Source organism: Serinus canaria, chromosome 3, assembly GCF_022539315.1.
Source record: "Serinus canaria isolate serCan28SL12 chromosome 3, serCan2020, whole genome shotgun sequence".
Classification (NCBI taxonomy): Eukaryota; Metazoa; Chordata; class Aves; order Passeriformes; family Fringillidae; genus Serinus; species Serinus canaria.
Genome location: NC_066316.1, coordinates 109,781,103 through 109,808,088, shown reverse-complemented (window position 1 = coordinate 109,808,088; position 26,986 = coordinate 109,781,103). Strand labels below are relative to the sequence as shown.

General features: G+C 50.0%; 2 protein-coding genes across 2 annotated transcripts; one reads left to right on the top strand and one right to left on the bottom strand.

Moving 5' to 3' along the window:
* Positions 1-10,216: 10,216 nt before the first annotated feature.
* On the bottom strand, positions 10,217-13,045 carry LOC103823284 (gallinacin-4-like). Its single transcript, XM_050972658.1, has 3 exons — positions 12,875-13,045; positions 12,049-12,135; positions 10,217-10,353 (listed from the first exon to the last, which is right to left on the bottom strand). The coding sequence occupies exons 2-3, from the start codon at positions 12,104-12,106 to the stop codon at positions 10,217-10,219; spliced, it is 195 nt and encodes a 64-aa protein (XP_050828615.1). The 5' UTR covers positions 12,107-12,135; positions 12,875-13,045.
* Positions 13,046-16,666: 3,621 nt separating this feature from the next.
* XKR5 (XK related 5) lies at positions 16,667-24,119 on the top strand. Its single transcript, XM_050973037.1, has 7 exons — positions 16,667-16,791; positions 17,573-17,756; positions 17,858-18,033; positions 19,078-19,287; positions 20,043-20,212; positions 20,739-20,850; positions 21,530-24,119. The coding sequence occupies exons 1-7, from the start codon at positions 16,734-16,736 to the stop codon at positions 22,579-22,581; spliced, it is 1,962 nt and encodes a 653-aa protein (XP_050828994.1). The 5' UTR covers positions 16,667-16,733; the 3' UTR covers positions 22,582-24,119.
* Positions 24,120-26,986: the final 2,867 nt, after the last annotated feature.

Here is a 26,986-nt window from a genome sequence, read left to right as displayed (position 1 = left end):
AGAGGTCTTCCAAAGACCTTTCCACAGAGCACAGACCTGAGGCCAAGTTGCCAATTCAAACCAAATAAAAGACCAGTGAGATTTGGGAGAGGCAAAAAAAATTGCTTTTGGAATTGGAATTGCTGAAAGCCTGAAATGACGGCAAATCGCCATACTGCTGTGGGAACAGAATCCCCTTCCTTTCCTAGGGAAAGCCCCCATTCCCCGAGCAAAGATCTTTTCTCCCTCCTGCAGCATTAAGGCACCATTCCAGTGTCTCCTGTACTTAGGAAACTTCAGGTCCACTTTCCACAAGTTCTGGCCTCCTATACTCACCCGAAGTCTTTTTTTCTCTTTCCAGTGTCGCGGTTTAACGAAGACTGGTTTTCAGTTGGGGCGTGGTCCACAGGCTGCAGGGGTGGTTCCCTGTGGGGGGGACCCAGCAGAGCCAATCACCTGGCTAGTTTTGAAGATTGACACCTGGTTCAACCACTTAAAAGAGTTGGACACGCCTCCACAAAGATTTAAAAGCGAACAAAGGTGCAAAAAGGTCTTTTGGCTTCTGGCCTTTGAACAGGAAACTGGCCAGGCCAGGCAGGCCTCCTGTGGGGCTGGCCCTGTGGGGCCAGGCTGGCTCGGCCTGCAGCAGGGCGTGTCACAGCTGAGATTTCTGCCCTCTGAGGGGTGGTGAGCAGACTGGGATTTCTGCTCTCTGAGGGCTGGTGTGCAGGCTGAGATTTCTGCCCTCTGAGGGCTGGTGAGCAGACTGGGATTTCTGCTCTCTGGGGGCTGGTGTGCAGGCTGAGATTTCTGCCTTCTGAGGGCTGGTGAGCAGGCTGAGATTTCTGCCTTCTGAGGGCTGGTGAGCAGGCTGAGATTTCTGCCCTCTGAGGGCTGGTGAGCAGCTGCCGAGCCCCTCACCAGGGAGCCCACCAGGCCCTGTCCCAGTGGGGCAGCTTGGGCCCCTTCCCAGCAGGGCTGGGCCTCTTTCCCAGCTGTGAAAAACGCCAGTCACTTGTTTTTAAAACTTTAAAAGTTTAATAGGAATAAAATGGCTATAAAAATAATTAATATATTACTTATAATATAAGTAATATAATTAGAGTAATAATAATTTGGACAATTTGGATTAAGACAATATGAGACAATAGAAACAAGGAGTTATGGGCGTCCAGGTACCTTTTTCTGGGCAACATAAGCCTGAAAAAGGACACACGTTAACAGAGGATTGACCCTTAAAAACAACAGCCTGTTGCATATTCGTACACCTCACACATGATGCATAAATTCCATTCAAACAAAGGATTCTGTCTGGTTAGTGTCAGCTTCTTCATCTTAACCTTAATGGCATCTTCATGGCTGAGCGAGGCAGGAAGAAGTTCGTTCCTTCTGATAAGGGAGCAATAAATTCTTTCTCTGAAAGATTTAGGTGTCCTTGGCTGCTATCTCACTGCGAGTACTTTCTTTAAAAAAATATCTTACATAGCACAGTTTCTATTTTAACATTATGTTATAACCTAAAACTATATTTAACACATTACTTAAAAAAATTAACACAGCATAACTTTCTAACATAACATATATAATATTCATTTTAATATTTGTGAAAAGCCAATCATAAAATACACATTTTTCACAACGGCAGAGCCCCCAGGTCCTTTTTTCCAGCAACACTGCCAGGCCATGCCAGCTTGGGGGCTATTGTGGCATTCACATTCTCTCTGGAAAAATCCTTTTGCCCAGGATTTTTTCTCCTGGGAAGCTGAGAAGCCTCAGAGAAAAGGGAAACAAGTCTTATTCCACTTGCTTCTCCTGTGTTGTGCTCACATGTGGAATGCGTTTGGAGGTTGTTTACCCACAGGTGATTGTTTCAGTGGATTCTGGTAAATTGTTTTCACTCCTTGTCCAATCAGTGCCAAGCTGTGTCAGGACTCTGGAGAAAGTCATGATTTTTCATTATTATCTTTTTAGCATTCTGTAAGTATCCTTTCTGTATTCTTTAGTATAGTGTAGTTTAGTATTCTTTAATATAATATAATATGATAAAATAATAAATTAGCCTTCTGAGAACATGGAGTCAGATTCATCATTTCCTTCCTTCGTCAGGGATCCCAGCAAATACAATAGGCTATACTGGCACTGGGATCAACCACGCAGCCAGGACCAGCACCAGCTGCCATCAGCACTGGGGGTGGCCACCTGGCCAGGAACAGCCAGAGCCAGGATTGGCCACCTGGCCACCACTGTCCTGGACAGGGAGTGGCCACATGGCCAGGACTGCATGGCCAAAATTGGCACAACCAGGACAATGGCACACGGCCATGGCTGCCTTGGCATGGCTCCCAATGAACTTCGTTTAGCTGCTTTTAGCCAGCCATGCTGCGGACAGAAAGAGTCTCAGAGTCTCTGTGGTCGAGATGACCCTGAGGTATTAGAAAGTCTCTTTTTCCCAGCCCTGAGATCGATGAAGGAGTCAGGATTATTCGGCTCTGGTTCTCAAGGTTGTTTATTTTCTGTTATCTCTAACATTCTTTTTTCTGACATGCTTTCAGTCTGTGGCACACTGACCGCCTTCAGGGCGGTGTTATGTTTTTATACTGAAAACTACATGTACATTATTTACAATAATTTTCCAATACATATCACCTATGTTAGACAGCTTGTTTCTATTCTAAACCAATCCAAAAGTGCCACCATCACCCAGAAGATGGAGGCTAAGAAGAAGGACAAGGCATGCCCAAATCCCTCCATCTTGGCTTCTGAACCCCTGCTCTAAAAACCCCAAAATTTTCCTTTTTCACCCTGTGACAATCTAACTATCATTCTATTTAAACTCTTGTGGCTTGTAAATCTTCACATAAAGTTGGTAATTTTCTCCATGGGTTAAAATCAAAAGCACAGGTGTCTTTGGCCCTGTGTCAAGGTCTCTGAGCCCCCAGCCAGGGGCTTGAGCCCTCCAGGGCAGCCTGAGGGATGTCCTGGGTTCCAACAAAGGACAAAACCAGCAGCAGAAGCTTTTCTTGATTTTGACATTTCGCATGAAGAAAAGTGCTGAGTACAGCTGGGGGCCAGCACGGCTTGCACGGTGTTGGCAGAGACCTCGTGACCAACAGCGAGAGGCACAGGGAGCGATTTCCCTGATGCAGAGCCTGGATGGGATCAACCTTTCAAAGCTGCAGAAATCTATAAAAACTGTTTCAGTTGATAAAGCTTGAGAACAAATAAGCCTTCAAACACTGGTTCTCTCCTGAATCAGGAAAAGGAAAGGGTGAAGACACGTAGAGAAAACAACAGGAGACACAGGTCAGTGAGGAAGGAGTCGAATTCTAGATGGGGGATGATTGAGGAGATGCCTTAGTTTTTGGGCAGAAATTCTCTTGTGGGGCTATGGTGAAGATATAATTGATATATCAGACTTTGTTTTTTTCCCTGTAATTCTTGGACTGCATTGTGGGGATGTACCATTCTAACTACAGCCATGAGCAGAAGCACCAGTGTTGAAATAAGCAGATGTTGCAGTAGCTGTGGTCCAATGAGAAGCTTGAACAGAGAGACATGAGAAATTCTGCCCCAGAAATAAAAGAAGAAAACCTCTGTTTCCCAGAGATGGATGAAAAGAACTTTTGCTTTTATGCTAGAACAGCTCATCCATAAAATATCACTACAATAAGTTGACATAGCCCATGAAAGCAGCTGTGGGAGAGCTGCAAGGCATTGTGAGGGACTTTCACACTGTGAACACATTTTCCTTTTCCAGGTGGCTGGTTCACTGTGACATTGAAGCCACAAGAGAACTGTTTCTTGTGGAAAGGTCTCCATGGCATGGCAAGAGAGACTGCTCTCCCTAAGAGAACTGAAGAAAGACTATTTTAGAGGTGATAAACTGACTGAAAGTCCCAGGTTTTGTCTCTTACATTGTCAGTGGGAAAGAAAAGAGGTTTTGGGGGGAGAAGTGTTCTGAAGATTTATTCTGATTTTTTTATTATTATTTCTTTTATTTTTGATAAATTTTTCTTTATACCGTTTTAAGTTTTAGCAGCAGAAAATGAGTCAATAATTCTAGTGGGTGCATGGGCATTTGGCCAGCATTAGACCCACTGCACCCAGCCATCTCTGATGTCCAAATATTCCATGTGGATGCTTCCAACACTTCGTCTTTTCAGAGATTCTCTGGTGCTAGGCTTTGAGCTGAGACCCTGAGTGGGCAGAATTCCTGAGAGAGGCCCCACACTCACCTCAGTGACAAAGGCTTTGGTGTTCAGGGAGCAGCAAAGCCAAGAGGAATGGCTGTGTGCAGATGCCCTTGGGGCCAGGGAATGCTGCAGTGCCCCAATCAGGCTGGGTTTATAGCAGTGCCGGTGGGTGGGACAGGCCCCAGTTGCTGCTGGCACAAGTGGCCTGGGCCAACCCGGGAGTGCCCCATGGCTCTGGGGGTGCTGGGGCTGGCCCTGGTCCCTTCCTGCTGCAGGGGCAGAGGCTGAGGGGCCTCCTGGGGCTGTTGCAATCCATGGAACCGTTGTCCCCATGCAACACCTCTTGTGACACCCGTGGCACAGCTCTGAGCTGCAGAGGTGAAGGGAGCTTGTGGTGACAGCTGCAGGGTCAGTGCCAGGACAGGTGAGCCCAGGGGAAGGAAGGACCATGGCAGGCAGGGATGATCTGAGAAGCCCCATGGCACAGCCTTCAGTCCCTATTTCCTCCAGAGCAGAATGACTTCTCCCATGCCCCAGATATCCCTGGACCCCACAACACCCCTGTTGCCCCACACCCAGGCCCCACAGCTGGGGATGGACCCAAGCACACCAGGGCAGCGTGTGTCCCATGGAACAGCCCTATGAGGACTCTTGACCCAGTGGGCAACCAGCAGGTCACCCCTGAAATTAGGGTGGTCACAGCCACCCCTCCATCCCTGTGTGAGAGGTACTGGGGTCCCCTTGCTGAGCCAAAAGGCTGGCATTTGGGTCCCTGTGAATGTCACCTGTGTCCCCACTCCCACCACGGTTGGAGATGCTGGTGTGGCTGAGGCCAGCATGGAGAGAGGGTGGATGGTGGGACAGTGTGTGTCCATGTCTATCAGGAATTCACCCCATCCTCTCTGCCCTTCCTACACACAGAGGAAAGAGATGCACACTCAGGATACACATCTTGGCAGTGGGAATGACCACCGCCTTGTATTGGGGACACTGGGGGATGGGATTCCCATGGTATCCAGGTCTGTGCGGGGTTGCTGCGGCCCCCGGCAGTGCTTGGTGCCTCCGGGCAGCATCGTCCCGACAGGCTGGTGTCCTGCTCGGGGATCCAGGAACCCATCAGGGATACCAGCGCCTGCGGGAGGAAAGGTCTGGCAGTGCCTGTCCCAGCCAGGACAGCAGTGAATGTGCAGCCCTGTACCCTCGGGCTGCACAATCCCCAATAGCCTCACCCCGAACCCCAACAGCAGCAGCAGCCTGAGCCCTCCGGGCAGCCCTGAACTCACATCCGACAGCAGAACTCCTGCTCGGAGCAGAGGCCGATGCGGCCGATCCCCGGCGGGCAGGAGCGGTGGGAGCAGAATCCCCCGCGGCGCTCGCAGTCCTGGGCTGATGCTCGAACCGGGGACAGCCCTGCAGGGCACGGAGAGAGGAGACTCTCAGCCGAGATGCTGAGCACAGCCCCTGGTCCTGCGCGGCCAGCGTTAGCCCAGCCCTGCTTGTCCCCTGCCACAGCTGCTGAGCAGGAGCCTGCAGCAGAAGTCCAGGTGAGTTTGTGGCACTTGCATGGGAGGCAGTGACTACACCCCTAAGCAGGCTCTGGGAGAGGTGTCCATCGTGCTTGCTGCCTCCTTCCTGGAGCAAGGGAGAACTCCAAGGGTAGAAGCAGGATTTCCCTTCCTCCCCACTCCTCCTCCCCCTCCTCTCCAGCAGGGCTGCTGTGCCCAGTGGTGCTGACTCAGAAATGTAAGGGTCAGGAGGCATGGAGAGGGGTCAAAGCCCAGATTTGGAAGAATGAGAGCTTTAATACAATGCCCCAGCTCTGGTCCCAACAGCAGAACCTGCAGCTGGAGTCTTTCCTTAAAGGTGTGTGGATCAGAGGGATGCCGGAGGGGATGGCACAGCTACCAGGAGAACTCACACCTGACTCAGCAGCTCAGGTGACAAAACCTCCCTAAAGAACACTGACAGAGGACAAACCCTCCACATTTCTTACCTGTCACTCCCTGGAGCATCAGGAGGAGCAGAGCACAGAGGACAGGCAGGATCCGCATGCCTGGGAGTCGGCAGCAGAGTCGCAGCTCTGGGGAGAAGAGAAAGGAGGCAGAGGTGAGTAGGAGGGTCCCTTCCTGCAGGTCGTGCAGCACCTGCACAGGGACAGAACCAAGGAGAGGGGATGTGACCAGTCACTGGTGGGAGGATGTACTCAGCAGCCCAAGAGTCGGAGCTTCCTGGCACCAGCAGCAGCAGTTTGATCTCTCCACGCGGCACAATATCCCTTGAGATGGCTGAGTCCTCCAAATGTCCAGCCCCAAAGCTCCTTTTTCTGTCCCTTCCCCCGACAGGGAAAAACAAGCAGAGCTTTCCTCATCTGACACCTGAGAAGGATTCCCAGGCCTCCAGCCCAGGATCTTAGGTCATCCTGCTTTGCGTAAGCGCTGCTCGATGCTGTGGTTTGCTGGACAGCTCTGGGGACACACACAGCATCCCTGTTCGTTAGGCCTTGGCAAACACTCAGCTTTCACCACACAAAGGAGCTCTGTCCTCCTCCCCCCACGGGAAGCAAGCTCTCTATGCTTCACTTGAAAATAACTGGGAAGACGCCACTTGGGATGACATCCACAGACCTAGGAAGGACAAGCTTTAATTGTGGCTTTGTTTGGTGGAGTTTGCTGTGTGTAACTCTTTGCTGTTTGATGGGGCATCTTCATAAATGTTTTCAGCCTTGCTGCAGTTTCATCAAGTGTTACGTGTGTGGGGACGGATGTTAAAAACACACTTGTGCCTGGTGTGTGTTCACTGAGGGTCACATGGATCGTGGGATCACACAATTATTTGGTTTGGAAGGGACCAGGAGGCTTCAGCCAGCTGCCATGGTCAGGGATGCCTTCCAGTAGGTGCTCCAAGCCCCATCCAACCTGTCTTTGAACACTTCCAGGGATGGGGCTGTTGCCACATTTCACAGAGAAAAACAAAGCACAACTTTCCAAAAATATTCTGATATTCATATTCTCTGAACCTCAGAGAAAAAAAAAAATCCTTATCTCATTTGCTGTGCCTGTGTTGTTCACAAGTAAAATACTTTGTAGAAAATTGTTTACCTAAAAAAATTAGTAATTAAATTGTAGTGTGAGTGTTTTAATTCACTAACCAATTAAATGCAAGTATGTGTCGGGACTGTCAGCTGACAGTCACGAGATACTGTGCAGTTAAATACTTAACAAATTCAATTTAAATATAATGTAACATAGTGTAATATAGTATAAAATAATAAAGTAATTAATTAACCTTCTAATAAAATAGAGTCCTCATCATCATTCCTTCCTTTGTTGGAAATACCTTATTTCTGACGTGGGGCAGCCACAGCTCCTCTGCTCATACATGAATGTGCCTTTGATCCAAACAACTCACCATATTGTATTGTTTTTTCACTCCCCAGTGAGGGACTTTGTACAAACTATTTGCAGATCTGTACCCAGGGGGGTCACTACTACTCTGCCATAGTAATCAGAGCACTCAGGACATCTTCCTATTTCCTTCACCACTGAAGGAAATCCTGATCCTACAGCTGCAGCCAGAAAAAGGGAAAAGGCCAGGCCCCAAATATTTTTTAATATCTGCTGAGATGTCTTGGCATCAAAACCCCAGGAGGCAAGAGACTGGGAGTAGCTACGTCCAGTAGTCAGGTTCCTCACAGGGCTTCATTAAGGGGGCAATTAGCTGCACCTCTGTGCTGTTGCTCTTTAGCACACGCATCAGCTTAATCCCTGGAAGTGTCCAAGGCCATGCTGGACAGAGCTTGGAGCAATCTGGGATAGTGGAAGGTGTCCCTGGTCATGGTGGGGGGTTGGTTCTAAATTATTTTTAGGTCCCTTCCAACCCAAACCATTTTATGATTCTCTGATTCCATGAGTTTGAATGTGTTGAGTCCTGGGGAGATGGGATTGGGATAAGAAGCAGGGAGGAGATGTGCAGCATGGATCCTAGGGGGTTTCAGCCTGTTTCACCCTAAACTGGCTCGAAGCCATTCCCCATCCATAAAGGCAAGGACAGCTCTTTGTGGTGTTGAGTTAAAGCATGATGGGACTGGATTCTGCATGATGGTGGCTACAGGCAGATAAATCTAAAATTACAGGGGCTGAACCCTCCCTGCAAAGTCCTCAGTCCTTGAGCAAAAGTCTTGTGCCATTCCAGTTTGTGAAACATTCACCTAGTCTGGATTGTGCAAAAATCTCTTAGGACATCAACTGTAAATTGCTGGTTTGGCTCCACTTGGCAACTTCCTCAGGTTTCCATCCAGGGAGATCCCTTGGAGGAGGCTGTTGGCCCAGCTTCCTGCCCTGCACAAGGCTGTGGTTCCAATGGTGCCAGAGTCATTTGCAGAAACCTCTGCTTTGAACAGACCCAGAGAGTGAGGGAGATGGGCCTGGAGAATACTGAGAGGGAATCTCAACAATCCATATAAATATCTCCAAGGGGTGTCAGAGGATGGTGACTGACTCTCTTCAGTGGTGCCCAGCCACAGGATGAGGAGCAATGGCCATAAACTGAAACAGAAGAAATTCCACCTCTACTTAAGGAGGAACTTCTTTATGTTGAGAGTGGCAGAGCACTGAACAGCTGCCCAGGGAGGGTGTGGAGTTTCCTCTTTGGTGACATTCCAAACCCACCTGGATGTGTTCCTGTGTCACATGCTCCAGGTGATCCTGCCTTGGCAGAGCACTTGGACTGGATGATCTCCAGAGGTGCCTTCCAACCCTAAAAATTCTGTGGTTCTGTGAAGGGTGGGCAAATGCTTTGCAACTAATGGGCAGCTCAGGGCTTTGAGTCAGTCTTTTGCACTTGAGTTGGTTGCTTCCCTTAAAAAGTCAGCCACTACTGCTCCTCCCTTCACAGAGACACAGAATGGTTTGGATTGGAAGAGACCTTCAAGATCCTCTCATTCCAACTCCCTGCCATGGGCAGGGACATTTTCCAGGTTGTTCTAAGCCCCATCCAACCTGGCCTTGGACAGTTCTAGGGATGGGCCAGCCACAGCTTCTCTGGGCACCAAGGATTCCTTGTCAGCACAAGGATGCTCCTGATTGTGCAGGAGCAGCTGCAGAGATGAGCTCTCTGAGCAGCCTGCACCTTCTAGGTTTTCTGTTGTGGTCCAGGGCAGTTCAGGCTGAATCTCTTGGAAGAGAAGTGATCAGAGGCACAGTGGGGTTGGCCTCTCACACATGTTTCTATAATTGCCTTAAGCAATGTCAAACTCTGATCTCCTGATTTGCAACTGCAACTGATATAAATTTTGCATACTCACTCCAAATGTACAGCAGACAGAAATGCCAAGTGTAAAATCAGACTTCAGATTACCTATTTGTCCTGCTCAGTGTGACTTTAGTTCTTATAATAAAACAATACACTGTTCCCAGGTCTGAAGGCTCTGGATCAGGAGGTGGGAACCCAAAATTTTCAGAGTAGAGGTGCTATGAAGTGTCACACTGGAGAAGACTTTTGTGCTCCCAGTGGAATTGGTGATTGATCTCAGTCATGACAGAGAATTCCCTAGCAGGCACGTGTGGAGAACTTGCCAGCACTCACTCAATCAGCAGCCTAAGAGGGGTAAATATTTTGGTGAACTCCACATTCCTGGCAGGTTTAAATTAATGTCAGAATTTTTGTTTAATTTTTTTTGTGAACTCCACATTCCTGGCAGGTTTAGATTAATTTCAGAATTCTTGTTTAAAATTCTTAATGGAAATAAAACATGGGAAATTAATTACTTTTGGAAATGAATGACAACACCACACAGGGCAGCCGTGCAACCTCCCCACATCTTGCTTTTATTGAAAGGAGAATGACAAATCCTTGGTGGCTGCTGCAACAATTCCTTGAATCCAACGATGTCAAAAGCGATCGCTCCTGGAGGTTCTCCACAATTAGCCACACTACAACCTACAGAAAGAAAAGGATCTTCAGAATTGTGATTATGAGGAAAATCTGCTGCTTGGGATTCAAATGATAATTGGGAAAGTCATCTTTGCCCCAGACAAATCCTAAACTTACCACCTACAGCAGCTGTACCCAGAACGACAGGACCCCAGGTAATCATTGCCACGGGGGCATTTCCCCCTGTGGCAGAAGGTCCCTCGATACCCACACTCCATGTAAGGTCTCCTGGGTCTTGCCAAACTTCTACCTTAAAAAAGGAACAAATAAACCAATAAATAAACAAAGATGGGAGACACTTTATTTCCTGCAGGGATTTGCATTTTGCTTAATCCCTGTGAGCTGACAGGGACGTGACAGTTCAGTCCTCAGAGGAGGAGGTCTGTGGACACAACGACCAAGCAAACACTCTAATTCCTTCTTCCCTGCCAAAATAGGATACCCACAACCAAACTGCCTTTTGGGAACAGCCACCAGCCTGTGCTATTCCCAGAACAGGTTATATCCATGAAGGTGCTAATTGTCAGGGATCAAAACAACCCCAGGGAGCAGACCAGCAATTAGGCAGGAGGTTGCCTGACCCTGTTTGGTCGATTAATAAAGATGCAGTCTGGCAGCTGAAGTGTTCTGGATGCACCTGACTGAGTGCACATGAACCAATTAATTCCAGTTTCCAGCTCATCCAGGGAACATTGCAAAGTATTCAGAGAGAGGGGGGCTTATTCCAGCAAACAGGGAATGGATATTAAACATAGACAGTGCATCCAGCACATCCCTGGTGGGCTGGATTCCCAGCGTGTGAGTAGAGTTACATACACACCCAGAAAGTCCCAGGGAGTAATAAAGGAGTGGTTTAAAGGGTGAATAAAACAGTCCTGGTCTCAAACTAGTGGTCTGTGAGGCATTGTGAGCAGTCTGAGCTCTCAGGAACACTTTTCTTCCCTGATACAGGGATTTCTGTATTTCTGAATTTCTGGTTTTAATATACCCAGAAGGTCCTACTGAAAACAGGTCAAACATCCCCTGTGTGTTAAATAAGGACATAAAACAGACCAAAGGAGTTCTTTGCCTCTGGGAACTGGCCCAGGCAGAGGCCCAGGTAAGAATAACACCAGACAACCACATAAAATCATAGAATCACAGACTTCTTTAGGTTGGAAAAGACCTTTAAGATCTTCAAGTCCAATTGTTAACTCAGCACTGCCAAGCCCACCACTAATCCACGTCCCCAGATGCCACATCCAGATGCCTTTTAAATCCCTCCAGGGATATATATATATATATATATATATATATGACACTTTTCCCACATTTCTGGTCTGCTGCAGTTCATCACAGACTTTTCCCATCCTTACATCCCTAGAGGACACTTTCCACCCTGTTCCCACAGAGATCAAAACTCTACAAGCCCCTGCTTGTGCACAGAGCACCCTGCAAATGTAACTGTGCCATTTTCAGGGCTGATATTAAAATACAATCCCTTTTTCAGGACAATAGAGTTGGTTTGGGGTTCCAGACTCCTTTGCACCCCCAAACAGGCATCATGATTTTGTGCCTCTCCACGTTATGTCCCAGCTCCTAAAGCAGAGGATATTTGAAGAACATGGGGCCAGATTCCTTTTTCTTTTTTTCTGTGTGGTTTAAGAGTACTTGATCATTATTTAATTTGTTTGTTGGGTGACTCAGAAGCAAAGTGATTTATGTACAATTTAAGCCAGCAGGGTTTAATAGGGAAAACACTGGTGCTGAATGGTAATTTGGAATTGCCCCTTTCAAAGTGATGTTTGGAGCATTTGCCTGCTAATTTCATTTCTCATCGGTAATCTCCAATGAGTTTTGATGATTTGTGTGATGATTCTTTGCAGGAGGCAACTTGGTCACATCCCAAAGGGGACAGGAGAGCTTTGCAAGGCATCAACACCTTCTCTTTAGCCCCTCACCTTACCTGCAGCTCCATGAAATGCCACCAAGAGGAGAACAAGGAGAAAAGGAAGGATTTTCATGGCAGAGGGTGGGCTGGGATCCTGGGTCACTGCAGAGAAAAGAAGACCAGGATATTGGTTACAGCCTTGTCCCTCCATAGTCCCAGAAGTGACACAGAGAAATGTTCCTAAAGACCTGGAAGTTACCTAAAAGAGGTTATTACACATTTTTGTCATGACTGTGTCTATTGTCCTAAGATTTTCCTGGATCACACATAGGATCATGGCATAGGAAAAAACTTCCATGCAAAAAATTCAATTTTAAATCCCTTTTTAATTAATGTATCAAGTGACCAGCAATTTGTCCTGGATTTCTCGATAACTTGTGATGCATTGCAATAAATTTGATTTGCCTTATAGATCTTCAAGATGTTAATTCAGAAAATAAGACAGTTTTTGCTAGATTTATACAGAACAACCCCATGGGTTTTCTCAAAATTTTCTACTTAAAAAAAAAGGAGCAGAAAAAGCAATTTTCTTCCCAATTAACTCAAAATCCAGCTTCTCCTTATTCTTGCTTGGAGGATGTTGTTTATTCTTCCCCCAAAGAATTACATTATTTCCAAGACAAATTTTTGAGTATTTGCATTTCTGCAGCCAACAAAACCTCCTCTCCCTTATCAACATTTGACTCCTCTAGAACTCGCCCATGACAGACTGGAGCCACTGCACAGTTAAGGCTATAAAACAAAATGCAGATAAACATGAAAGACATGAAGTCTCCAGCCCATTTAAGAAGGACAAAACCTTTTGAGAGAGGCTGAATAATGAGAATATTTTGGTTGTTACCAGGTAGGAGGAGCTCTAGGCTGGAACAGTCCCAGGATCAGTGTCAGCCACCCGGTTGAAGATGAAGGAGCAGAGTGTGGGTTTTGCTCTTTCTGGAGGGTGGTGAGGGATGTTTGACCTCCACAGCCTTCTGGTAGCCAATGAGGCTTTGGGGAGCTCTGTGGGCACCCATTGAATCCTCTTTGCAGTTGTCCTAAGAGGAACCAAGGTCTGGCTTTCAAACCATTGCCTCATCATCTCAGGAAATGTGTTGAGATGAGAAAAACCACCCTGGGCCTCCTCCCTTTGAGCAACAACCCTTTGGCCACAGCAGCTCACTCAAGGTCTCTGTTTCCTTCTGTTTTCAGAGGTTTTATATTTCCTTACAAACATGAACAGTATATAACCATAGAAGTAAAATAATCATCAGCTGGAATGTTGAAATAAAACCCACCAAACCTATGTTAAATGGGAAGTTAGTTCTTTGGAAATTCAGGAAGAGGGTTAATGAGCTGCCATTAATTCTACATCATTACTGCTGTTGGGAGGGATAATCTGGACAACTAAGAACATGGAAAAGATCTGCACTAGGGAATAGTAGGAAAAAAAGTGAGAGAGGAAAAAAGAAATCGAAGAGTTAAGAATAAAAAAAGGAAAAAGTGATTTGGGGTTTTTTTTCACATTTTTGCACCAAAACATTTTCATTACTAAGTTACCTGCATGGCAGGTAAGATATTTTATGCCATATCTATTTATTGAAATTATTACAGCCCATGCCCAGCAATTTTAGATTTTTTATTGTCTTTATTCTCTTGCCATGTACAGAAGAGTTCTCTAAGCACAGCATCCTCATTTCTCACTAAGGATTCCTCCAATGGCTTTCTGCTTTTTACAGACATTTCTACAAATTCAGGTGCCTGTTGCAAAGGGATCTTCACTTCTCTTTTATCCCTCTTTCCTCTTTGAATCCGGCGGCCCCATTCCGTGGGAGTGTGGGAGTTGCCGTTCTCCTCTGGCAGCTGCTGGGGCACGGCTGAGCTCATCCCTGCGAGAGCCTCCCTGGGCTCGCCCTTCGTGCCCTGCAGGGATTTTTCTTAGATCTCTTTGTTTTCTTTCCCAATCAAAGCAACTATTTCGCTGAGGCTTCCAGCACAGCCTTTTCAGCAGCTTTCAGGCTTCCCGCAGGCTTCTTGTTTCTCTGGGCTGCTCCTTTGGGTGCTTTTCTTTCCCTTTTTTGCTTGTTTTTGGTTTTTTGGTTTTTTTTTTTGAGGTCAAATACTCGCATGTTGAAGGTGCTTGGTCCCACAATGTGGTTACACATAATTGTGCTGTGGTCACTTCTACAGAGGAGCTCCCACAAACAGCTTTGGAATTGGGTCCTTTGCACCTAATCCAGGAAGGCAAATGTTCTTGTGGATACCAGGACCAGCTGTTCTAAGAATCTCCACTGTACAGCAAGAAAAATGTACATTTTACAGAGGAAAAATCTAATGCCTGCATTGCCTGGCATCATCCACAACCACCTGTCAGATCTGCTCTGCTACGTCACCTCATGCAAGGGAAGGACCTGCAGAAGATGTGCCCAGGTCCCCAAATCCTTTAGGGCAGGGCTGTTGCTGAAACCCTTCCCTGAGGTGTTGAGAGGTGTTGGCAGACAGATGTGCAGCCAAACATCTGTGCTGAAGAATGGTTCAGCACATGAGGAACAGCTGGGTCTGTGTGATGTCATCTGCGGGCAGCCCACCTGGAGCAGCAAGTCCAGATCCTGGGGTCCCCAACACAAGAAAGACTTGGAGCTGCTGGAGGGAGTCCAGAGGAGGCCATGGAGATGCTGCAAGAGCTGGAGCCATGGCCAGGGACAGCTTCCACCAGATCAGATTCTTCCAAGTCCAGTCCAGCCTGGCCTTGGACACTTCAAGGGATCCAGGGGCAGCCACAGCTTCTCTGGGCAACCTGTGCCAGGGCCTCACCACCCTCACAGGGAGAAATTCCTTCCCAAATTCCCATCTATCCCTGCCCTCTGGCAGTGGGAAGCCATTCCCTGTGTCCTGTCCCTCCATCCCTTCTCCCAAATCCTTCTCCAGCTCTCCCTTTAGGCCCTGGAAGAGGCTCGGAGGTCTCCCTGGATCCTTCTCCAGGATGTAGCTTTCTTGGAGACACGAGGAGGTTTTTAGCAAAAGAGGCTCCTAGGTGCTGAAATCCAGCAGAGAAAAGTGCAGCCAAACCGGTGGCTGGGAGGCAGCCAGAGCAACTGGGAGCTGGCAGAGAAGCTGGGGAGGGTGGCTAGCTCTGGGAATATCTTCTGGAAAGCCTTCTGGCTTCCTCCTTTTCTGCCTGGCAAAGCTCTGGGGTGATGATGGCACAGGATTTATTCCTGGCTTGGAACACAGGAGGAGAGACAGGAGAGACAGCTGAGACTCCTCAGGGTGGGAGTGATGGTGGTGGAGGGCAGGGGGGATGAGATGATTAGATTCACATCTTCTGTGGGTGACAAGAAGGGTCACATTGTGCCTGCAGGGACCCTGGCAGCATCCTCACTGCTGAATTTGCAAAAATGGCTCTTCCCCATCCCACTCTCAGGTCTGGAAGAGGCTTTGGTGCTCATTAGAGGCTGAGTTGTGCTTTGTATGTTAAAAATGGGGTTTTCTAGGAATGGCCATGCGGTATTTGCTGCTGTGGAGGATAGAGACAGCCAAGGCAGAGCTTCACTTGGCTCCAGAGCCCTCATTACACCCCTGACTTTATTAAAATGCTTTGCTGGAGCTGGGCCCAGCAGCCCATCATTAATTAATGAAACACAAATAGGCTCAGGGCAGTGGGACAGAAGGAAAAGTCAATTGTCCTTTACACCCAAAGGGCCCCCAAACCCAATCAGATGGAGTTGAGGCTGCAAAGATGCCAAGTTCCTGGTAAAAAGCAGTGCTGGAGACGCACAGAGAGCCTGGGGATGCTCCCAAGAGTAGGGAAACCAGGCAAGAACATTTCTGAGCAGTTTGGTGGCTACTGTTACACAACAGAGCCTGGGCTCTATTACCAGAGTTGCAAAAAAACCTCAATAAAATTTAAAAAAACAGCAATAAATGTATGAAAGTCCTGGAACTCAGGTACATTCAACAGCCCAACTGATGTACAAAGTTTTGGAAGCTTCCTGCAGCATATTGCAAAAACCACCAAAACCAGAGGTGATATTCTGCCTTAATTAAAGCCCCTTTTGTGGCTTTTCCTGTAGCAACCTGCTGGGAATTTATTTTCTAAAAGGTATCAGCGCTGGAGGCTGCAGGGCTGGAATTTGGGATTAAAAGCAAATGCACACCAGAGGGCTCCTGCAACCTCCGATGCTCGGGATCCCATTTCACAGCGGTTTCATCTCTGTGGTAAGCGGGAAAGCAGTGGGATTAATTTATGGCTCTGTGCACACCATGTCCCAGCTGCCACCTAGCGCTCATCTCCGCGACACGGGGACACCGCGGGCATCGCACGGGGGACATCGGGGTGGGCGTGCCCCGGTGCACAACAATTTGGGACACATCGGGGTGGGCTTGTGCCAGCGAACAGGAGCCCGGGGGACATCGGGGCGGGCTTGTGCCGCCGCACAACAATTTGGGGGGTACCGGATGGGCTTGTGGCAGTGCACAGCAGCTCCAGAGGTCTCGGGATGGTGAAGCCTCGGTGGGTCTCTGTGTCCCCAAGCCCCTGGGGGTGGCGCAAGCACCGTGATGTCACACTGCCCGGGGAGGGGACACTGGGGGAGGTGCCCGGTGAGGGCGGGCGGAGCGGGACCGGCCCCGGCTGCTCCTTCTTCCTCCTCCTCCTCCTCCTCCTTCTCCTCCCTTTCCTCCCACCTCCTCCTCCTCCTCCTCCTCCCCGTCCTGCTCCCAGGATGCGCGGGGCCGTCCCCAGGCTCAGCCTGACGCTGCTGGCGGCGGAGAGCGGCGCCCGTGAGTGAGCGCGCAGGATGCGCGGGGGCGTGCGGGGCTGCGCTCCGGTGGAGGGGAGGGGGAAGGCGGATGGGATGCTGGCAGTGACGCCTTTGCGGCCATCCCGGGGGTCCCGAATCACCTCAGTGTATCCGGGAGGGGAGGGTCATCCCTGCGCCCCGCTCTTGGGGAGATGCGCGGTTCTGCTCCCGGCATCCCCGCGGGCTCGGCCGTCCTCTTGGATTTTTTTTTCATATTTGAAAAATTGAATTTTTTTTCCCCCGCTTATTTATTTGTTTGTTTATTTTGGAGCCCGAGCTTTTTATCAGAGCCTTCCTGGGGGCCGGGCCCCTCGGTGGCGGTGGCTGTGCCTCAGCTGACAAAGCCACCGGGAGCCGGCAGCTGGAGATAAGCCTGGGAGAAGGGCTGCGAACCCCCAGGATGGGCTGGGAGATGGAGTTCTGGCGGGAATGGCTTTAAACTGGCAGAGAGAAGGTTTACATTGGATATTAGGAGGAAATTCTTCCCTCTGAGGGTGGGGAGACCTTGGCATAGGCTGCCCAGAAAAGCTGTGGCTGCCCCTGGATCCCTGAAAGTGTCCAAGGCCAGGCTGGACTGGGCTTGGAACCACCTGGGATAGTGGAAGGTGTCCTTGTCCATGGCAGGGGTGGAATGAAAAGAGCTTTAAGGTCCCTTCCCACCCAAACCATTCTGGGATTCTCTGGTTAAGAATGGCACCGCTCAGTTGCCGGGGGGGTGTGGCTGTGTCATCGCTCAGCACCGCCTCTCTGCCCTTCTCCAGGGCTCTGTGCCATCATCCACTACCTTGTCCGGGGGCAGCTGGGCTGGTTCGGGCTGACCGTGGCCTGCCTGGTGCCCGGCTACGCCGCCCAGCTCCTCAGCATCCTCTGGTTCCGGGCAGACGGACACGCACCCGGCTGCTGTCTCCTGGCGCTCCACCTCCTGCAGCTGGGCCTCTGGAAGCGGTGAGAGACACTCCCCGCCACCCACCCACCCCCCACAACCCGGGGACAGCCCCAAATTTCCTCCAGGCAGGGTGGGCATCCCATCACGGTGACTCTCGCAGGTACTGGGATGTCCTGCGGGCGGCGGCCAAGACGGGCGGCGGTGCCGGGGAGCTGCTGGCTCAGCTCGGGGATGTTTGTGTGCTGCGGCTCCTGGAGGCCCTGCTGCAGACCCTGCCTCACCTCCTGCTCCAGACCTATGTCGTGGTGGCCGTGGACCCAGCAGGTTTCATCCCTGGTGAGTACCCAGGAGGATGATTCAGGGGTGATGCATTTGGGTGAGGGATGTGTGTGCCCTATGGATGGAGGGATGTGCTGCACAGGAACTGGGAAGCCTCGATGTGAAGCAGCAGGGTAAAGCCTGGCTAAAAGATCTGCTGTGGCTGAGTGCAAAGGTGGCTGCTTTGCCCCAAAGGTGAACTTTCAGGTGTGCAAAGAGGGAGATTGCAGGGTGGAGTCACAGCATGTGCAAGGTCACATTCGCTCATTGTCCATCTCTGGTCTGATGGCAGTGACTGAGGTGGAGCTGCCCTGGAGCTGCAGAGCTCTGTCCATGGAGACAGAGGGTATCCACAGGGAGATACTCAGAGGGTACTCTGGATACTCAGAGGGTATCCACAGGGAGATGGTGAGCATGCAAAGACCAGATTTGTCAGGATTTAGCTGAAATGTTCCAGTTTCATCCCTGGTAACATTCAAGTCAGGTTGGACAGTGTCACTGTTGAGTCAGGAATGAAGTGAAGTGACACATAAACTGTTACTCTCTTCAGCAGGCTAATCCCAAGTTTATTGGAAACCCATTCCTTTTTATACACTGTTCTGATACAGGTGGACCTGACTGGTCATTTAATCAACACCCCATCACCATTGGCTAATTAAGAAGACACTCTTTGGTAAACATCTTATGAGAAAACAACTGTTCAAAATACCAGCTGCAAGATTGTTTTAATTCTTTCTCTGAGCCTTCCCAAAAGTTCTCAGAACAATTCCTGGGAAAGTTTACCTGGCTTTCTCTCTCTGACCAAACTGTCACAATGACAGGACAGGGCTCTGAGAAACCTGGTCTGGTGGAAGGGGTCCCTGCTCATTGCAAGGGACTGCACTAGATGGCCTTTAAGGTTCCTTCTGTGATTCCTTGATTCTGTGATTCACTTGGCAGGATCAAGGGGTGTCTGGCTTGTATGGGGGTGCCGTGCTACCAACACCTCCTTAACACAGAGAATTGGCTCTGCTGTGCATTTGGGCCTCCATCAGAGCCCTGACTGCCCCTGTCCCCATACAGGTGTCAGTGCAGGGCTGTCCCTGCTGTCCCTGGCCTGGGCTTTGGTCTCCTACAGCCACTTCACCTTTCTGATGAAGCCTGGACACCTGAGCCCACCAGCTGCTGTCATCCTGTGCCTGCTGCTCTGGAGGACAGGGATGCTGGGGACACGGGTGCTGGCCCTGGTGCTCTTTGCCAGGCTCTATTCCTTCTGGGTGTTTGCTGTGGCAGGTAAGACCTGAGATCCTGTTCCCCACATCCCACCCCAATGTTCTCGGGTTTGTTGTTGCTGGAATGGCTCCTCAGGTATTAAAGAGTCATTTTGCCCAGCCCCAAGACCAAAGAAGAAGTTGAGATTCCTTGGCTCTGGTTTTCAAGGTTGTTTATTTTCTCTTATCTAATACATTCTTTTTTGGACCCGCTGAGGTCTGTCTGGCAGGTCAGGTTGAGGCACACTGTCTGCCTTTGAGGCAGTGTTACCTTTTTATACTAAAAACTACGTGTACTTTATTTACAATAATTTTCTAATACCTATCACCTATGTTAGACAGTCTGTCTCTACTTTAAACCAATCCAAAAGTGCCACCATCACAGCAGAAGATGGAGGTCAAGAAGAAAAAAAAGAAGAAGGACAGGACATGCCCAGATTCCTCCATCTTGCCTCTTGAACCCCCATTCTAAACCCCCAAAATTCTACTTTTTCACCCTGTGATAAATTCACTAACATTCTACTCAAACTCTTGTGGCCTGTAAATCTTCACACAAAGTTGGGAATTGTTTCCAAGGGCTAAAATCAAAGTCACAGGTGTCTTTGACTCCATGCCAAGATCTCTGAGCCCCCTGCCAAGGTCTCAGAGTCCTTCAGGGCAGTCAGAGGAATGTCCTGGGTTTTGACACAATGTCAGCCCTGCCACGCTCCCGCTGCTGGGATTGTTTGCAGCCTCCCCTAGGGATGGCTTTGCAAATCCATTCCCTTCTCCCTGCAGGGCTGCACTGGCTGCTCATGTCCTTCTGGCTGGGGGCCCAGCAGACAGATATTGTGGCCCAGCCGTGCCGCTGGAGGCTCTTCAACTGCCTGCTGGGAGCTGTGTACATCTTCTGCTACATCAACGTCCGGCCCGGCCCCTCCAGGACCAGGGTCACCGTATTCTATGCAGTGAGTACCTGGAATTGTTTTGTATTCTGCATGGATGAAGCTGCTGGGAAGAAACAGCTTCAGACTCTCCATTTTCAACTCTCACATCACCGCTTGCTCAAAATCCAGCATTTTGCTGTGTCCTGACAAAGCCACGTGGTCACCAAGGTGGATGTGCCTTCTGCCCTGGTTTTGATTCCTTAGAGGCAGCCCTACCATGTCAATGGTAAAAAGTAGGTGAAGACCTTGCAGAAAGTTCAATTCAACAGCTTCTATGTTTTAAGTGATAAAATTGGTGCAAAATATAACAGGAGAACTGCTCAAGGCCAGGTTGGGTGAGGCTGGGAGCAACCTGGGGTAGTGGAAGGTGTCCCTGCTCATGGGAGGGGGTGCAATAAGATGAGCTTTAAGGTCCCTTCTGACCCAAACCATTCTGTGATTCTAAGAATATATGAAAATCTAGAAAATGGGTGTTTTCTGTTGTGAGAGGCACATCTAAAGCCATCAGAAGGATATAAGTGATGACTCCCTTCCCTCTGCCTTGCAGGTAATGCTGATGGAGAACACACTCCTGCTGCTGTTGGGCACCCAGTTCCTGCAGGTAGAGCTGAGGAACAGCCTGACTGTGACTGGGGCTGTCATGTCAGGGTCTTTAATAGGTAAGAACATTGATTTTAGAGCCTGGATTGCACATTTTATGAGTAGTTTGAGGAAATGAGCATCCACACTCCTGTCCCAAGTCCCTCTCCAGCTCTCCTGGAGCTCCTTTAGGCCCTGGAAGGGGCTCTGAGGTCTCCCTGGAGCCTTCTCTTCTCCAGGTGAGCACCCCCAGCTCTCCCAGCCTGGCTCCAGAGCAGAGAGGCTCCAGCCCTTGGAGCATCTTTTTGCCAAGCAGGGATGGGGGCAGAGGGAAGTAGTGCAACTCCTCGTTAAAGAAATGGGATGGAAAAGGAGCAGTTCCTGTGGTCTTGGATGAGTTTAGGGTATGAAGGAAGCTGTCTTAAAAACTTGCTGGTTTAAAGGCCAAATGATGGGGATGCTGTGACATGGAAGGTTTCTTTCATCACACATCTCCCTGCTGGACAACTTTCAGTCTGCAAATTAATCCAGATTAAATTTGAGGTTGAGTGTGCACTTCCTTTTCCCAAATCTGCCCAGGTGGGATTCTTGCATCCCCATAAATGCTGGAAAGATGTGCTGCTCATACACCTGATTCTCAGCAGCACATCTTTGCAAAGGTCTTGTTGATCTGGAGGTGCCTCAAGGTCTGGCCTCTTCTCCATAGCTGACCAAAATGCTGCTGGGACTCCTCAGTGACACTTTTCTGCTCCTTTCCAGGTGCCACAGCTCTGGTGATTTACTACAGCCTGCTCCATCCCAAGTCCACAGAGATCTGGCAGGGATTCCTGGAGACAATGTGCAGTTCTGCAGCAGCTGGGGATGAGGAGGTGTCTGGAGAGAGCTCCCAAGCTGGGCAGAGTTCAGGGACTTTGGGAGATGAGGAGTCCTTGCCAGTGGAAGAGACCAAGACAGAACCCAAAAACGAGACCAGCTCATCGCTGCCACAGTCCAAAGGGTGTTTGGAGGACAGCTGGACAGACCATCACCACTGGCTGCTGGTGAAGCTGGCCTTGAAGACAGGAGATCTGTCTGTGATCAACGCAGCTTTCGGAGATGGTGGTGTGGGAGAGGCTTTTCCTGGAGGATGGATGATGGAGAAACCCCCTGGTGCTGAGCCCGGGGCAAACCTTTCCCTCCCCATGAGGGACATCCATCCCTCTGGACTGGCAGTGGGGAATGGAGGAGGCATCAAAGCCAGCACTGGTGCTTTGGGAATGGCACAGGAGGATGGAGAAGGGCAGGAGCCTGATTTTCCCCCATCCACATCCCACCCCAGTGGCTTCTCCCCGGATTCAACCGAGAGCTCATCTGTGTATTTCAGTGCAAGTGCAGGAGGCATCGCCTCCCCTGGGACAGGGGCAGCCACAGCCACAAGCATGGCCCTGGTGCAAAGGGACAGCAAAGCTCAGCCTCCCCCAGGCTGCCTGGGAGAAGGAGGAAGAGGAGGGGATTTATCCCTTGGGATGGCCAGCATCAGCCCAATCGTGGGTGCTTGTGCCCACAAGTGTCTGCAGAGAAGCTCTTCCTTCGGCAACACGGGCAGCTGTGAGGTGGCAGGTCTCCCCAAAGAGGGCTCAGAGCCCACAGGGACAGAGGGTGCCCTTGTGGGGTGCCATCACCTTTGGGACACCCACCCTTGTGGCCTGCAGGGGACTGTGGTGAGGAGCAAGCTGAGGTCACCTTGCTTCACCTCCACCCCCAAGGCCATCCCTAAATGCTCCCAGCGAGGACTGGGGGAGCTGGGAGAGGGGACAGACCTGTCTGGGTGACCATAGTGACCCTGTAAATGGCTGTACTGTCACCTTGGGCCAGCCTTGGGGTGCCTGTTTCATCATCAGGGCATGGCAGGTGGTGGTGGGACAAAGACTGTCCCCACAGTGCTCCTGCCATGGGGCAGAGTGCTCCTCCATCACTGGGACATCACCTTCCCTCCCAGTACATCATCTAGAGGCGGTCTTGAAGAACTTCAAAAGCCTTAAAAAGCCCTAAAAGTCCAGGGCTGGTTATTTATTCAGCTTATTTATGTCACAGACCTGCCAGGCAGCTGGAACCTTCTGCCTTTGGTGTATTTGTGACAATGACTTGAGGTGTGTCCTTAAACCAGTGCCTGCACAAGCTGCTGGCCTGTCCCAGTGTGGAGATCTGGTTGCTGTCTCCAGGGGCTGCAGTGCTGGCCAAAGCAGTTTTCTCAGGACAAATAAGTGCCTAAATCAGAAAAATGATGGGTTTTACTCTGGGATGTCCTTCCTTCTGGGCAGAGTAAGGCCTCAAGTGAGGCTCAGCACTGCTTGATTGTTTTTCCCCACCAGGTTTATCTTGAGGCCTTTGCCAACTCCATTTTTGGGGGTCACATAGGATTGCAGATTCTCTTCCTGCTGCAGACCAGAACCTCAGAACCTGGAATTACAACCAAAAGCCATGTCCTGGGCTTGCCCACTGTGTTCCCTACTCAAGTACTCTTTTCTCTCAGCCTCCTTCCAGCTGAAGGTTATAGGACCCCAAAATTATTTGTATTGGAAGGGCCCTTGAACTTATCCAGTTGCAACCCCTGCCACATGCAGGGACACCTTCCACTAGACCAGGTTATCAGTCGTAATCCACATCTGCCTGGATGCTTCCACCTAAACTTAGCCTCAGGCCAAATCTTAAACCAGTTCTACCCCCACCATAAAACCTGCAGTGCAGGCAGGGTTTATTTGTGTCAGGAACTAAAACCATCAATACCATGGTCTCAGAAAAACCCAGTGCTTCCCACCAGGCTGGCTGGGCATGGATTTGTGCCCATGGCACAGGTTTGTTCCCAGGACATGGCTTAACATATTAATTGAGGTGGGATCAGCTGGATTCACCACCAGGCTCCTGAGTGCCATCTGGAGCACATCTGGCTGTGCTCTCCAGCTGTTGTCCTGCTGTGGGCAGGACTCTGCTGCTGCCACGGGGCAGGAAAGGCAGCAGGGAGGGCACAGGCATGTGATAATTATTAAAAAAAGGCTTCCATGATGCATTCACTGCGCAGGGCTGACCCAGCCAGATGTTCCCTTGGGGCACAGAAAACCCAGTTGGTGCTGAGTATGGAGTGAAGCCACATTCCAAGGGGATGAAGGCTCCCTGTCTCCATCTGGACCCCAGCCCCTTGTGCTGTGCCTGTGCTCTGCAGGCAGGAGCAGTTCCAGTGGCTTTTCCAGAGCCCTTCTCATTGTGTGGATCACAGAGAAGGCAGCAGTGCTGCCAGGCTGTTGCAGGAATTTTTATCTTGCTTGGTTTTCTACTTTTGATAATACATAATTATGCTTGAAAACACCCCAAACCAGCCTTTGCTGTGTCTGTGTCTCATGGTGGGGGTGAAAATCAGTGTGGAGGGGTCTCTCTTCCCACTCTTGGCTCCTGCAGCCTCAGGATGAGTTGTCTGTCAGGATTTCCAGTGGGAGGATGGAGAAGGAACCTGGGCAACAGGATCTGGGGGAAAGGCATGAAAATGTGTCAGGGAAGGTTAAGACTGGGTGTTAGAAAAAGATTCAGAAAAAGTTTCATTCATTAAACTCTCCCACAGGCCAGTCAGAAAGGAAACAGACTATTTTGAGAAAATAAAGAATACTTTTGTGCACAGGAGTCAGGTGTAAACGTGGAGTTTGATTTCTCAGAGCACATCCACAGTGCAGGGGTGCACCATGAGCTGATACCTCTGACCTCAGATGAGGTGGTTGTGGAAATCCTGGATAGATCAAGGAATGGCAAAAGAGAAGGGGGGAATCTGGGGACAGAGGGTGCACGAGGACTGGGGTAGGGATGAGGGTGTTTGTGTGAGGGCTGTGTTCCCTCAGCTTTGCTCCCTGAGGATGAGAGTTGGTCATTGGTGAGCCATGCTCCCCTTCACCTTCTCCTTGGGAGCAATGTGAAGTCAGGTGGGATAATATGGATTGTCTGTCCTTAAAGGCTTCCAGCCTGTGAGAGCCCTGTTGCGCCCAGGGTCCAAGTCCTGCCTGCTGGTACAGTCCCAGCACTGAGCCACAGGTCTCTGCCTGTAGAAATAACCTGTATTTAATCAGAGAATCCCAGAATGGGTTGGGTTGGAAGGCACCTTAAAGATCATCTCATTCTAATCCCCTGCCATGGGCAGGGACACCTTCCACCATTCCAGGTTGCTCCAAGTCCCATCCAGCCTGGCCTGGGACACCTCTAGTGATGAGACAACCACAGCTTCTCTGGGCACCCTGTGCCAGGGCCTCCCCACCCTCACAGGGAAGAATCTCTACCCTGTATCCCATCTAAATCTATTCTTCAGTGAATTCTAAAGCCCTGTTTGAAGTAGGAGAACTCCAGCAGCAAATCACAGCTTCAGACACCCTCCCCCACCCCTCCCATCTTCTGTGGCCCAATGATCTGGGGCACCTCCAGATTTTTCCCAATGCTGCCAGACTGGGAAAATCAAACTGGGGAGGAGTTTCTCCCCAAAACTTCCTGTCTCTTTGCCACCAGAGGGAGATGCTGCTCAAGCTCCAGATACACCTCCAGTGCCTGTGTTATGGAATCATTAAGGTGGGAAAAGCTCTGAGCTCATCCAGCCCAACCATTCCCCAGCACTGCCAAGGCCACCACTAATCCCTGTCCCCATGTGCCACAACCACACGACTTTTGAATCCCTGCAGGGATGATGAGCAGAGAGGAGAGGGAAGTGCAGGACTGATGCTGCTGTGGCATTGCCCTGGGAACCAGTGGGAATGAAATGGGGAGCTCTGGGATACCAGAGGTGGAGTTCCTGGAGGAATGAGACCTTGGTGTGGTCATCTCCTTTTAGTTCCCTGGCACCACTGGGCCATGGGGACTGTTTGAAAATCACTGTCAGGGTCTTGCCCTCTTCAGGAGAAGTCATTGACCTGTAAATATCCCATGGTGCCTGCATGTCCAAAGGTGTGTGGGAGGGGAGATGCCCCAGATCACACTGGATGCACAATGGCACCCTGGGGGTTTGGTAGAAGTGGCTCCAGCTGTCACCATCATGGTGCTGAGTCCTGATTTTGGTGCTGTATCCTTGGAACTGTGTCCAGGTGGGTGACCTGGTCACTCCACACTGTGGTCTGTCCTCAGATCAACCCGTGGGGTGCACAAATCCCACAGATCCCATGTCACTGTTCTGTGTGGAGCAACATGGAGGCCTGGGCCAGTCCAAACCCAGGAAGGAAAACTGCAGCTGGCAGAGGGGCAATGGGCCAATTGCTCCTGGCAACCTGCTGATGTTATCTTCCAAATGTCCCAAATGTTTGAGGAGACCCAGGCAGATCCTCTGCTCCTTCTGCAGCATCTCCAATGAAGCTGGTTTTGGATGAGGAATGATCCTGAGGAACCAGGATCTGCCCAGCTTTTGGGGGTGCTCATCACCAATGTTTGGGCTTCAGCCACCCACAAGAGGGCTGGAGCAAGGGCATATCTCTGTCCCACTGCACTTGGACAGACTGTCCAGTGCTTTTGCCTGCTCTGGAATAGAAAATTTCCGCTCATTTGCCTCCTGTGAACCTTTTCTTTTCCATTTTGTTTCTTAAGGAAACCCTCTCCATCACTTTCGAGAGGTGGAGGATTATGCCCCAGCCCAGGAGAGCTCAATGCCACAGATGAGAGGAGCTCTCAAGGGCAACACGGGAGCAGGAACCAAGCAGAAATTTTGACAATGCAGGGAGTGACCCAAGGGCTCCCCAGGAGAACTGGCTGTGCCACTCTGGTGATCTGGAAAAAGGAGCAAACAGGCAGGAACAGAGGCTACGTCCCTAAGAAATTAAACAATACCCAGGCCTGGGTATTGAGTGCCTGGGCTTGGGAACGTGGCTGTCCTGACTGCTGGCACTGTCCCCTTGGCTTGTCACTCTTGTCCCTCTTTCATGGTGAAATAAAATAAAGCAGGATGGAGTTGTACCAACAGGGCTTGAGTGGGGCAGCAGCCTTGCCCCAGCCCTGCTGGGATCTCACCTTCCAGCAGCCCAATTTCTGAGCATTGTCCATGGGGGCCTGGTTTTGTGAAAAACATTCCCTTCAGCTCAAAAATGATGTAACACCACCCCACTCCCCACCCCCCTCATCAAAAAAGATTTCCCCAGAAAAACCATCTTTTCACTTCCAACAACATTGAAACACAATACTTGGACCTTACAGAAAACAGAATTATTTGCCCTGGGGCTGTTGTTT

Excerpts from the sequence above, each read along its gene's own strand:
- LOC103823284 (XM_050972658.1), bottom strand. The coding sequence starts at position 12,106 with ATGAAAATCCTTCCTTTTCTCCTTGTTCTCCTCTTGGTGGCATTTCAT. Across the intron at positions 10,354-12,048 it reads GGCATTTCATGGAGCTGCAG|GTAGAAGTTTGGCAAGACCC; the intron begins GTAAGGTGAGGG and ends TCCTTTTTTAAG.
- XKR5 (XM_050973037.1), top strand. The coding sequence starts at position 16,734 with ATGCGCGGGGCCGTCCCCAGGCTCAGCCTGACGCTGCTGGCGGCGGAG. Across the intron at positions 16,792-17,572 it reads GGCGGCGGAGAGCGGCGCCC|GGCTCTGTGCCATCATCCAC; the intron begins GTGAGTGAGCGC and ends GCCCTTCTCCAG. Across the intron at positions 20,851-21,529 it reads CATGTCAGGGTCTTTAATAG|GTGCCACAGCTCTGGTGATT; the intron begins GTAAGAACATTG and ends GCTCCTTTCCAG.